Source organism: Spermophilus citellus (genome assembly GCF_964194105.1).
Source record: "Spermophilus citellus genome assembly, chromosome: 1".
Taxonomy (NCBI): Eukaryota; Metazoa; Chordata; class Mammalia; order Rodentia; family Sciuridae; genus Spermophilus; species Spermophilus citellus.
The window spans coordinates 190,621,163-190,634,754 of record NC_138182.1 but is presented as its reverse complement, the minus strand read 5'-3'; the positions used below and the strand labels follow the sequence as shown (position 1 = coordinate 190,634,754).

The 13,592-nt window shown below is 44.4% G+C and overlaps 2 protein-coding genes across 4 annotated transcripts in view; one reads left to right on the top strand and one right to left on the bottom strand.

Annotated features, from left to right (window-relative positions):
* CYSTM1 (cysteine rich transmembrane module containing 1) overlaps positions 1 to 13,592 on the top strand; it is a 62,326-nt gene that overhangs the window by 46,448 nt on the left and 2,286 nt on the right. Inside the window, exon 3 of one of the 3 annotated variants that reach the window (XM_081282584.1) lies at positions 322 to 501. The exons of the other annotated variants lie outside the window; for them this stretch is intronic. Coding sequence (XP_081138710.1) covers positions 322 to 428 — 107 coding nt within the window. The 3' untranslated portion in view covers positions 429 to 501. Of the gene's footprint in view, positions 1 to 321; positions 502 to 13,592 lie in introns of those variants that run through there. 3 annotated transcript variants of the gene reach the window in all.
* Positions 8,350 to 13,592, bottom strand: part of PFDN1 (prefoldin subunit 1) — a 66,240-nt gene continuing 60,997 nt past the window's right edge. Inside the window, exons 5-6 of the transcript XR_014020680.1 lie at positions 10,082 to 10,181; positions 8,350 to 9,628 (exon numbers count right to left, since the gene is read on the bottom strand). The gene's annotated coding sequence lies outside the window, so the exon portion shown is untranslated. The remainder of the gene's footprint in view (positions 9,629 to 10,081; positions 10,182 to 13,592) is intronic.

Sequence of the window (13,592 nt, the reverse complement as noted above, 5' to 3'; positions counted from 1 at the left end):
GCTGGGGGGACAGGGGGGCTCAGGACAATAGTTTTTCTGCAAATTGGATCACTCTGGACAGCACCCTACGAGGTGCTGGGTTGGGTTTCATAGCTGAAGAAGGAGAGGTGGCAGGAAACTGTAGTCTGACAGCTGCTGAGTACCTGATGTGTGCAGACACTGGAGCAGGGACAGAGCAGTAGACCAGACTCCTGCCCTTCCCTCATAGAGCTAACAGTCTAGCATGAACAAGTCTCCATGCAGTGTGGTAAGTGCTGCCTCTTCAAGTCCCCTCTGACTGGGTCTCTCTTTCCCTTGCCTGCCCCCCTCCCTGCCCCTCAGTGTACGTGATGGAACGGGAAAGGAAGACAGACAGTGGGTGCGCGGCGCTCCTGGCTGCGTGCTGGACTGCACTCTGCTGCTGCTGCCTTCTGGACAACTTTGACTGAGCAGCCAAGACCCAAGTGTTCCCTGCAGCTCTGCTACCTCCTGTTACTGCAATAAATAACTACAGTTGCATAATTTCAAGTTTTTTCTTTGAAAAAAATCTAATCTGGAATCTGAAATTTTAGTACCTATAATAGGTATAAAATGGCACCTATTTTAATTTGCCTGTCCTGATTACTAGTGACTTTGAATATAAAAATAGAAATTTGGGGCCATTTTTTTATTTCACATAGTGAATTGTTTATACATTTTTTTCTTAGCCCCCCCTCCCTTTTTCTAATTAGTTTGTCTTTTCTTATTGACTTATAGAGAATCTGGTTTTCTGGTTTTGGTGGGTTTTTTTGTGGGGTTTTTTTTTTTTTTTTTTTTTTTTTTTTGGTACTGGGGAATGAGCTCACAGGTTGGGGGCTCAGTCCCTAAGGCTGCTACCCCTCTGATGCTGGCCAGGCCCAAGCCCCTGGTTGTTTTGCCTGTGCTCTGACCCAATGAGTATAAATTAGAGTCCTTACACCCACTTCTTGGATTCTGTCAATTTGCTTAAGTGGAACACAGAATTCAGGGGAACATGTTTACTGGTTTATTACAAAGGATATTACAAAGGGTACAGACAGAGATGCTGAGGGCAAGGTGTGAGGGGAAGGGTGCAGAGCGTCTGTGCCTTCTCTGGTACCCCACCTTCTAGGAATCTCAACATGTCTGACTGTCTGGAAGCACACTAAACCCTGTCTTTTTAGAGTTTTTATGGAGACATAGGCATGATTGAAGCTTGAACGTCTGTGTAGAAATATGACTGGACAAGAAGGGAGAGATCTAATAAAATAGACTTGAATGGGAAATCTAGCAAGATCCATCCAGATTGTCCTTGGCCTCTCTGCAGCATTCCTTCCTCTTTGGTAGTCTGTCAGATTGGAGAACTTCTTCATGGCTAGCTCACAGAGAGGCAGGGGAAGATTATTTTTTGTGACCTGCCTTAGGAAGAGAATTTATGGTTTGTATGAAGAGGGCCTTCTAAAGAGAGGGCCTCCTAAAGTGAAAGAGTTACAAACCAGGAACTATGTTCAAAAATCAAAATATGTATATCATAATATCACAGTCATCCTTTCTCCATTAATTTGAAATGAGATTTGTTGCTTACCAAGTTCATGTGTACATTCATATGGCCTAGAATCAGGAGTCTGGTATGATATGCATGCTCCCTACCTCTAGAACACACAGGAACACAAACCTCTTATTCTTCATAATTTTCTTCACTATTCTTGACTATTTACTCTTTATTTAAGAATGTGTATAAGTTTCTACAGAAAAGCAAATTTGACTTTGATTGGAATGGCATTGGAATGAAGAGTTGACATGTTTATAACACTTCTTCCTATAACAAAGAAAGTATCTCTCAGTTTTTGTCTCGTATCCTTAAGTTTTATCATATAGTTCTCACATACCTTTTGTTGGTTTTAAAATTATATTTCCCTCTGATACATTATAATTTTAATCCTATTGTGAATGGATTCCTTTTAAAAAATGTTATATTTTTCAATTGGTAAATTGAAAAATATAACTGAGGTCACAGATTGGGAAAGTTTAGCCCAGTCTTTTAGCACAGCATTATCTTGGGGCACTTTAGCTGTGGAAGGACCAGTTGTCAGTCTGCCTTTTGCATACTTCAGGGAACACCCACTTCACCAGGGTCAGTCATCCATTCCATGTCCTCATCAGGCCTTACAGTCTAGGAAGGGACCCAGACATTAATCCCTAGTTGGTAATTGACACTGTAGGGATCCTAACAAAGCTATCTTGTCATTATCATTGTTTTTACCTGCTCGTGATGCTGGCACACATTCCAAACACTATTGGATGAATAAAGTTGTTAAGGTACTCAGACTAGGGCTGGGGTGAAACTCAGTGGGAGAACTTGTGCCTAGCATGCACAAGCCCTGTGTTCCATCCCCAGCACTACACACACACACACACACACACACACACACACACCAACACAGTATTTTTCCCTGCCATTGTACCTGGACTACTTCTTAACTCAAGATTGAGATATTAATAGTTTTACTTTTTAAATTTTTTATTCTAATTAGTTATACATGACAGTAATACGAATGGAATATAATTTCTCATTCTTCTGGTTGTACCTGATGCAGAATCACGCCAGTTGTGTACTGAAATATGGATACAGAACTAACAGTTTGACTTCTCCCCGTCTCCCAAGAAAACCTGAGTACACTCCAGTTGGTCTTGGGCCACCTTTGTTTAACTTAGTATGTAAACCCCTTCCTCCAGCATCAGGAGTGGAGATCCTTTCTGTTTTGCTGTCACCCAAGACATGTTTCTGTACATAAGTCCCTAATAAGTTGCACTTTGTGCAATTCTGGATTTGTCCCCCTCTTTCTTCAGTCTTTCAGCACCTTTCACCTTTAGTGGCAGTTCTCATATACCAGGTTTTTCTATAACCAATACACTTTCCTATGAAAAAACAAAATGCTATGAAAACATATAAAGGAAGGACAATTTGGCAGTACAGTCTGGGAGGGCTTCCCAGTGAAGGTGCATGTATGAACTAAGATCTCAAAGATGAATCAGTGTTAACAGGCAAAAAAAAAATGTTATAGAAACAGCAGGTGCAAAGGCCCTAAGGCAAGAGAGAATGAGGCTCATGTGAGAGTCTAGAAGAGGAAACTGGTGTGGCAGAGAGCAATGGGATGTTAGCAACAGAAGAGAAACAGGATGTTAGACAGCGTTTTAGGGGTTCTGATCTTTGTCCTGTGGGCAATAGGAAGCCATTGAAGGATTTTAAGCAGAGAGTTGTTATCAGTTTTTTAGTTTTTAAAAGATCCCTTTAATTTTTGTGTGGAGAGTGGCTTGGAGAGGCACAAGTACATGTGCTGATGATGGAGAAAAATAAAAACATCTGAGATATTTAAAGTAAAATAAACAGAATTTGATAATGAATTGGATACGTAGGTTGAGGGAGAAAATGAGAGTCAGGGCCAATTTCTGACTGGAACCAGATGCCTCAGTAGTGTTGTCTGCAAATATTAGGAAAGGGGAAAGGAACTATGTTTGGTTGGAAGGAGATCATGTTGGGTTCTGAGCATTCAGATTTAGATGTCAGGTAAGCGCTAGTATGTATGCCTTCAGCTTGGAGGAGAGGGTCTGGCTCGAGACACTAATATGGAAAGCTTTGGAATGGTGGTGGTGGTTGAAATGAGATCAAGTTGGTAGGAAACAAAGGAAAAATAAAAAGTAGCAGCATGGGATTCAGCTTTAAGGAATTCTGGCATGGACTATATAATGAACCTGCAAGAGAGTCAGAGGCAGAAAACTAGGAGAATGGGATTTCCAGAAAGCTGAGTGATCCTGTATTAAGAGAGGAATGATCAATGGCATCAACTGTTGCTTAGAGATTAGGTAAAATGGTAACTCAAAAGTGTCCATTAGAGTTAGCCACCACTGCGGAGTGAACTTCTCTCCAAAGGACACCAATCGAGGGAAGACAAGACTGATGGGACTGGAAGACAGGGCTCCTCAGGCCTGAAGGCATGCAGATGTTTTTATAAGCTTGGAACAGCAAGCTCAGAGGTGTAATGAACCAGCTGGAACATGAACACCAAATGTATGCCACAAAACACTAAGTTTCAAAAAGGTCAGACACTAAGTGAGAAGACTGACTAATGTCACTCACCCAGATTTGAGCCTGGACAGGAGAAACATTGTTCCTCGAGCAGATCAGGTTCTTGTACCCAAGGGTCCAGCACACTGGTAATCAAGCAGAAAACCACCCATGCTCTGGGGAGGCTCTCCTGAGCCTTCATGAACACCATTGCAGATTGTGCTAATATCTTTTCAAAAGAAATCCTACATACAACTCTGGATTGGAAAATAGATATGGAATAGCTGTCGTTGAGGGAAGGGAACACCCTGAATTCTATGGAAGCCTAAGTACCTAAGTTTTTTTCAGAATTGTCCAGTAGAGTTAGCCAAGGGAAATTTGGGCTGATACTTAAATCCTGCTTAAAATGTCATTCTGGATAATGCCTAGCAAGCAAAATGGAGTGTGGAACTGCTGGTGTGTTCTGTGAGGATCTGGAGGATAGACACTCTACTGCTGAGTAGGATTCCACTGTGTGATACCACAATTTATTCATTCAGCCTGTGGAAGGAACATGTGGATTGTTTCCACTTTTAGGGAATTATGAATGTAGCTGCTATAAACATGTAAGTTTTCATTCTCTAAGTGAATACTCAATAGTAAACTTCATGGATCAAAATGTTTTAACCTTTAAGAAACTGCTACTGTTGGGCCGGGGACATAGCTCAGTAGTAGAGTACTTGCCTAGCACACATCATGGTGGCCCTGGGTTCTATTCCCAGCACCACAAAATAGAAAAGAGAAAGAAAAATACTGCTACTGTTTTTCAGAGTGGCTGTAGTGAGTTCCAGTTGCTCTGCATCCTTACTAGTATTTAGATTATTTTTTTTCGTTTAGCCATTCTGATGGGTATATAATGGTATCTTGCGGTAACTTTCACTTGCATTTTCTTAAAGCTAATGATGATGCCATATGCTCCTCATATCCCCTTTGGTGACATGTCTCTTCAAGTCCTTTGCCCACTTTTAAATTGGGGTTTTTTGTTGTTGTTGTTACTGTGAAGTTTTGATTCTTTCTATAATCCAAGTCTCCTGTTGTATTTGCTTCCAGCCTGTAGTTCAAAGTAGAGAGCAGTTTTCTTTTCATCCCCTTAACAGTGTCTTTCACAGAACAAAGTTTTTATTTTGATAAAATCCAGTTTACCAATTTTTTTCTTTTCTGGATCATGCCAAACTGACTCTAGGTCATGAAGATTCTCTTGTTTTCTTCTAAGTCTTTTAGTCTTATAATTTTACATTTTGATCTATTATCCACTTTAGGTTTGTTTTGTATAAAGTGGAAGGTTTAAAATGGTTGAGGGCTTTTTGTGTTTTGCACACCAAAATTTTTCCTACATCCTTTGTTTGTCAAGACTTTCCTTTCTCCATAAGTTGCTTTTGCATATTTGTCAAACCAGTTAGTCCTATTCATATGGGTCTGTTATGTCCTCTCTGTTCTGTTCCTTTGTTCTATTTGTTGGAATACACAGTCAACATTTGCCAGTACTGTGAGTTGTCTGACTACTATAGCTTTATGTGAAATCTCCTTTTAGTTTTCTAATTCTTTTGCCTTTCTATAAATTTTATCAGTCTACAAAAAAAAAAAAAAAACTTGCTGCAACTTTTATCAGGATTACATTAACTCAAAAGAGCATAGTAGGGGTGCTGGGGTTGTGGCTTAGTGGTAGAGCACTCGCCTAGCCCGTGTGAAGCCCTGGGTTCGATTCTCAGCACCACATATAAATAAATAAAATAAATATTTATTAAAAATAAATATTTATAAAGAATAAATATTTATTTTAAAAAAGCATTGTGGGGACAAGTGCACAGAGTACTGGATACATGGCATACATTAAGGGCGTCTGAGTGGCAGGCCACTCCCCTTGTGCTAGACACATGAACAGCAGGCCGCTTACCCCTTAGGCACAACCCTGGGTGTGAGGCCATGGTGTTGCAGTCCCTGTGCTTGCTCCACAGCCCACTCCTCGATTGGTCGCTGCAAGGACAGTTAGCAAGAAATTGCATTGGTGGCTGCCTGTAATCTGCTTAGCTACTGCCTGAATATATATACATGGTAACTGCGCAATAAAATCAGACATGCTTCCTGCTTGGTCTCCAGAGGTCTTGAATAGTGACTGCACACCCACACTCTCCTCTACCCTGTTCTGTGGACCTCCTCACTGGATGAGAGAGAGCCCACACAGGCAATGATGGGCATTCAAATGGAATTGCTTGCTTGCTCACTCAGTACTCGCTCTTATGTGCCAGAACCCTTAACACAAAGTGGCCTGCTCCTTCACTCACTGTGTTGTGATGGTTTCAGTGTTAAAGTCCCTTAGCATATGATTACATTGGTGTCTTTTGAAGCCTAACAGTAAATATGGTGTGGTCTTCATCAAATTGGAAACACCCATTATGAGACGTTCAGGATGTAGAGGGGCTTGTGAGCCAGGTTGTGCTCTGGATCAGGTCAGCCACCACCATTCATAGCCTTGGTCTCCTGTGTCTCACTTTTGAGCAGGATCATGCACTGCTTGCCAGCTGTTAGAGGATTCCCCCTGTGCCAGGGTCATAGAACTCTCATGCATGAGGCACAATCACATTTTTTGGCTCTAGATATTCCTTGATTTTTACCCCCACCTGGACTTAAACAGCCCCACTTATAATTATTTCTCCAAAAACTACTTTAAGGCTGCAGTGGCACACCCCTTACTCCTCAAGAGGCTAAGGCCGGAGGACAGCCTGGGCAACTTAGTGAGACCCTGTCTCAAAATAAAAGGAGTTGGAGGTATAGTAGCCTGGCTAACCTTGTGATACCCGTGACATGTCTCTTTAAGTCCTTTGCCCACTTAATTGGGCCTAGCTCAGTGGTAGAGCAGCCCTGAATCAATCCCCAGTACTACAAAAACAAAAGTAACAACAAACTGAATTAAGGATATGTTTATTTTATAATAAATTGCTTCCCTGCCTTATGTTATAGTAATGTTACCCATGACAGAAAAAAATATGTCCTCTTCCCAAGTATGTTTTGGGGCTTCTCATACTTGTTGACTCCTTTTCTCTCCCACCTGCTTTTTACAGTAACATCCTCCCCAGCTCACACCCATGGTTCCTCTGGTCTAGTCTGAGTGTCTGAGGCAGTGGATGAGAGACTTCTAGTGGAACAATAGGGTGCTGAGGAACTGCTGTTTTCATCCTGTCCTATATACTTGTTCCCATTATTGCCCTTCAGTCCCACGCCAAGTCTCCTGGCTGACTTCAAGACAAAAGAAAAACTGCTATCTACTTTGAACTCAAGTGTCTCTTCCCTCTCCCCTCCAGGCATCTAAAATCACTTGCTACAGTTTTGTACAGGCATAATGGGGCCATCACCCTAGTGAACCATTTGAGATTCCCATTTGGCAACTTATTTCCTGCTCTCACCAGCATGAGAAACTATTGGTTATCTCCTTAGGTTTATAAAAGTAAAATGAATTGTCTTAAGTATCTAAATATTTCATCTTATATACTCATCTGGGTAGAGCCCCCAGTCAGCTGGTAGCATGTCTGTGGCTACACTGATCCCTGCACTCTGGGGGATGCCTGCTCATTATGTCTTGGTGATCCAGCTTTGCACGTGCAGCTGGCCAGCAAACGAGAATGTGTATGTGTGTGTGCTATGCTGGAAAGGAGCTGCTCAGTTTTTCAGTAGCACTGTCATGAAAGTTAATTTGTGAAATGTACTATATGATTTCACTAAGAAATCCAGTGATGAAACTTTGTAAATTGAGAGCTTTCATGTTTGACCTGTCTTAATGATACTGACCTTTGTCCTCATTGCATCCTGCTGCCTTGTCCCAAGCAGAAGCTTCCACAACCCTGTATTGTCATTCTAGAGTGGAGGCAGCAGAGGCTTTACAAAGAAATCAAGTTACTTACCTGAAGATGCCCAGCTATGGAAGAACAAAGCTGGGACCTCGGTTCAGGACTGGCCAATTCCCAAGTTGGTAGCAGAGATACAGACGGGATACGGACACCCTGGCTTAGCTTCTTTTGTTGATCATGCTTTACTTAAAAAGCCCTCATTTCTTCTAACTTGAACAGGTGTGGTCTTGACTAGAAACCACCAAACACTCCTGAACCTCCATCCGCTGGCACCACAATAGTCAGCCTCCAGTGTAGCAGCTGCATTTCACAGGAGGAAACTGGCTGCACAATGCGTTCTCTCACACGCTCCCATTCAAGCTCCTCGGCATCCTTCTTTCTCCTCCAAAGATGGGGGTAGAGGATGCCCAACCTTTTACTTGAATATTCTGAACTGGGGACAAGAGAGGTATTAGCTCCCTTACTGCATCTCGGCAGTTTCCCCATCCAAAAAAAAAAAAAAAAAACAGATTATAGGCAGCCACCTCTTTAAAGGTACTCTCTTGTCCCTGAGGATTTAGTCCCTTGAGAGTCAATGAACAAAGCCACAAGTTTTGCTAGAATTTTTGACATTCAGTTTTTGGACTACTCACATTTGATTGACTTTTTTATTCTTTACAATCTGTCTTTCAATTTGACTGTTCACTGGTTTCATATTACATTCTGCAAACCACAGTAGTGTCTTTTTTGTCAATGGTGGTGGTAGACTCATAAGCCTAGGAAAATGCTCACATGTATCCATTTAGGTTCTCCTTCCACCCATTATCTAAGGAAATGGATGTTTCTCAATATTTCATTCTCTCTAGCATCTGAAGGGTTTGAAGAGCTAAAGTGGTGTGTATCCTGCCTGCCCTCCATATAGAGTGCCCTGGCCTCGCTTATTCCCTCCCCTTCTCTGGGAGCAGCTGTGCCTTGCCTCATCCAGATTGCCGCTTCCTCCACCCTTGTAATCCTGTAATGACTTAGAGCTACACATACAAATTCCAGTCTGAATGTGGATTGGTTGGAGAAGCCCCTCTCCTCACACAACTGAAAACCTAGGCTTTCATCTCTCTGTAGGACGTCACCACATTATGGCTCCTATGAAGTCCTCTCTTCTTCACTTCCCACCAGGTCCTGCCAAGCGCACCTGTCTTCTTTTATGTTTTTGTCATAACTAACTTTTAATATTTCCCCACATCTTGCAAGTGAGAAGACTGAGACACACCATATAGCCTTGTCAGTGGCAGAATCAGGATTGCAACTTTCACCTCTGTACAAGGTGATGAGCCTTAGAACATTAAGCAACCTGAGGGGTGGTGAGGTGGCCAAGGAAAAGCTGAAGTAGATTTTTCAGGGCCCAGCTGCCTTGCCCCTCAAGTGCCTTGTCCTTGTTCTGGGCCACTATACCCCTCGCCAAGCATGTGGGACTTGAAAATTCACTCCATCTCAGCTGACTGCTGAATCAGGTCACTCTCCGGTGATGGCCCCAACTCCTTGAGACATGCTCTGGAACAGGGCAGAGCTTAGATCCTGACCTCACACACACAGAACCTGGCTTTAGAGGGACAGGAGGGGCACAGCAAGGAAAGAGGCTTTTTATTCCTTCCACTGAGTCACATCTCCGGTCCCAGGCAGTCAGACTGCTGTCTGGTTTGAAGCGAGCTGTCTTGAAGTACAGAGAGCCCTGGGTCAGGAGGCAGAATGGTAAAGTGATGGGTCAGGACCTGCCTTTCAGTTCATGATCCCACTTCAGGTTGCTTCCCTTCTTTGAGCTTAGCACCTTATCATCAAAATATGACTGGCCCAGGTGATCCCTCGGGCAATTTCACTGCAACCCTGGTTCTGAGAAGTTCCCAATTGTCCCAGTATCTACAACCACCCCTGTTGTAAGTGGCTCTAGTCCAAGGTTCCAAGGTTAGGGCTTTGGCTGGAAGGTGTAGCAGGACAGTCCTACTTGTTGGGCTGGCACATTTATGCCAATGTACTAAATTATTTCTGTTGTTTACCCAAAAATGGTTCTATCGGATCATCTGTTCACACCATTGGGAGTGGACAGCACTAAAGAACAAGTTGACTTTGTAAATAAGCCCAGAGTAGAGGTGGGATGGGCTTGGGACTCATTCAGATGACCACTCACTTGGTGTTGCCTCGGCTCAATCAGTCTCCCAGACTTGGTCTTGGCCCTCGGATAGCTGCCTCCTCACAGGATGGCCACTGGCACCTGCACTTCTGGAGACCTGGAAGCAGAGACCCCACACAGGTCAACAGGCTCTCACCCTTTCCAGACCAGGCCATATCAGTGGCACTGATGGTATGGAAAGCAGTGGCAGGCTGCCTGCTGGATCAGGTGGGCAGCAGGTGAAGGGCTGGCTCACGCTGGTCTACCTCAGAGTTCTTAGGTCACTAAAGCAGGAAGGACTTGGAAGACCTGCTCTCTCTTAGCATCAGCTTTATAAGAGACTGCAAGGCAAGAGCTTAAGCTTCAGGTGGCTGGAAGAGTAGGACAGGCAGGTCCTGGAGCCTGGGATGGCCTGCCTCACAGGCACAGGCAGCTGCTGGGATAGAGCCTGGTCTATGGGTACACCAATCCTGCTACCCTGTTTCTCTGCAGGGGGTGAGTAAAGTAGAAGGGTTCCCAGTGTCTCCTGCCTTCTGCCTTCAAAGAAATCTATAGAGTCCAAACTACATGCTCCTGGTCTGCCCAAATAAGCCCTTAAGAGGATGGAAATTGGACTAGTTCCCTGCTGCCTCCCTCTAGCGTCCTCCTCCTCGCACTCGTGCTCTCTCTCTCTCGCTCTCGCTCTCTCTCTGGGCAGACCTAGCTGGTGCTCACTGGGCTTGAGCAGGTACCTTTAGGATACTATTCTCAGTAGTGTGACCCTTTGTGCTGGGTAGTAAATGATCCCACTGTACATGGACACTCAAGGAAAGGTGAACTGACACCCCAGCAAGTTCCTGCTCCTGCATGAGGGACAGGAGCCACGAGATGGCTTGAGGTTTTACTTATTCTGGAAATGTTTAAAGATCTCATTCTCCCTGTGTCTTGGTTTATGTGCAGCAGAAAGGTTATTCTTGTGTCCTCTGAAACCTCCCTGAAGGCTGGTTGACAACCTTCTGTTGATCTAGATGCCCGTGTGGGCAGCTTAGACTACAGGTTCTTCTGCTCCTGGCAAAGCCATCAACTCCACTTTCTCAGAAAATAGCATGGCTGTCTTTTTGGTACTAGGGACTGAAGTACCCAGAGATGCTTTACCACATCCCCACTCCTTTTTTTTAATATTTATTTTTTTAGCTGTAGTTGGAACACAATACCTTTATTTTATTTATTTATTTTTATGTGGTGCTGAGGATTGAACCCAGGATCTCACACGTGAGAGGCGAATGCTCTGCCGCTGAGCCACAACCCCAGCCCGCCTTTTTATTTTTTGAGACAGGGTTTCACTAAGTTGTTAAGGCTGAACTCAAACTTGGGATCCTCCTGCCTCAGCCTCCCAAGTGTAGAATTATAGGTGTGTACCACCATGGCTAGATGTGGTAGTTTTAATAATAGAAAGCCAGCCCCCAAGGTGCTGCCTCCTGGCTCCTTGTTTCTTCTTGTTGAAGGTCCCAGGCAACAAAACCTTCTGGGGACCCCAGCCTCTTGACTTCTTGTCTTTGCTCTGTAACTCTTTTGGGTTGGGACTATACAGGTCCATTCACCATCATGCATAAAGGACCTAATAATAATAAGGCTCTATTACCACATCAAATTATTTAATTATTTTTCATTTAAAAGGTCCAAGCTGAGCAACTGAAGGTTTTATATTCCAGGGTGATGGAGAATTGGAGCCTTCCCCTGAGAAGGCCTCTGCTCACATTTCCTGCAGGTCCCCCTGGCCCACTTGCCCACTACCCAGAACCAGGTTTCTTAGAAGCCCATGTGGATGGTATCTGGGGTTATATGGTATAAATAGTCCTAGATCCTGAGACCAAGGGGCAACTTGTTGGTGTCTGTCTCGTGGCCAGAAGTTACAGTGCACACTGGTGACAGTCCTTGAGCTTAGAGATCAGGCAGTGGGTTACAGGAGACTACCTGGCTCCCGGTATCTTCGATCTTTTTGCTTCCACAACAAAAGCAAGAAGCGGGTGAAGGCCCCCACCAGAAATGGCTCGGCTCCTCCCAAAGCTGCACTGTACTGTACCCAAGACACAAGATTATCCTGGCCCTTTATGACCTAGTCTGGTCGTCTGGGTTATACCTGCATACTCATACACCTGTTCCCTGCATGTTCTCCTAACCTGCCCCTCATCCCTTTGCACTTGTATCCACTTGCCAAAGCTCCTGTGCAGGTCCCATACTGGACTGGGTTGAGAATTCAGAGGGATAGTTCAAAAGGGCAACTGCAGGCAAGAGAAGCAAACAATGAAAGGACCCCTGACATGAACCCCAGTCAGTCCAACTGTAGTCCCCTGGTAATAAGAATCCCTCAGTCCCTGCTTGCCTGGGACCAGGGCACAGGCCCCTACCACTGGCTGATAGGGTCATCTGTGACACTGGATAGTCAATAAGAGGATAGCTTTTTGGTGATGGAAATGGAAGTCAAGTCTTTAAGACTTTAAGGAAGTCAGGGCTGGAGCCCAGCCTTTGTTCCCAGGCTTGCCACAGTGGGGCACTTGATATCCAAGATCTTAAGCCAAGCACTAAACATTGATCTTGCCTATAGGACATGGCCTGCTCCTACATTCCCCTATTGCTGACCCTTTCCTTTTCTCTCTTCTTAAAAATCATCTTGGGCTGGGTGCAGTGGTACACATCTGTAACCCCAGCAACTCCCAAGTCTGGGCAGTAGGATCTCAAGTTTGAGGCTAGCCTCAGCAGCTTAGTGAGGCACTAAGCAACTTTGTAAAAATCTGTCTCAAGGGCTGGTGAGATGGCTCAAAAAAAGATATGATTCAAAGATTTGCCATTTCTGGGCCCCACAGCCTGTGCTTTGAAGAACTGGGAGGCCCAGGGCTTTCTCCTGGGATAGTCACACACACCCCACCCCACCACACCTTGAGTGACTTGAAAAGGAAAACACAGGCCACTCTTACCTTCAGACTCCACCCTCTACCCACCCTCACCCTCCAGATGGCTCAGGGTAGGTCTGTCCTAAGCTAATTAAAGGGGGGAAACTCTTAAGGGCTCTGGGAAACCAATGCCTCAAGAGTGTAAGGGTTGTGTGGGCTCTCACCTGTCACAGTTGACAGCTCTCCACTTTGAAGTCTGGGTTCTGTAGCTGCCTACCATTTCTAACCTCTGTCAGCATTGTCTGAGAATAATGAACTCAAAGTCCCTAGTTCCCCAGGTTTCTGAGACTGTGATGTGAAATAAACCCCAGCAAAAATAACCTTGGCTGAGCTGAAGGAGAAAAGCAATGGATAAAGCAGGACTAGGACATTTTGTTTCCCCAGTTCAGTTGCTAAGGTTCAGTAGTTCTGACAGGAAGGAAAAGCACGACTGGCACCTTAGCCCAGTCCTTGGGGTTGGAGAGGTGGGTGTCCTGCGCCTATTGCCAGGGCAGTTCAGGGTTAGGTTGTGCAAGGTGAAAGGCTTTCACCTTGGTGTCCTGGCTCTTGTGAGCACCTTAGTAAACAGGACCTCTCACAGAACAGGCTTGGCAGGATGA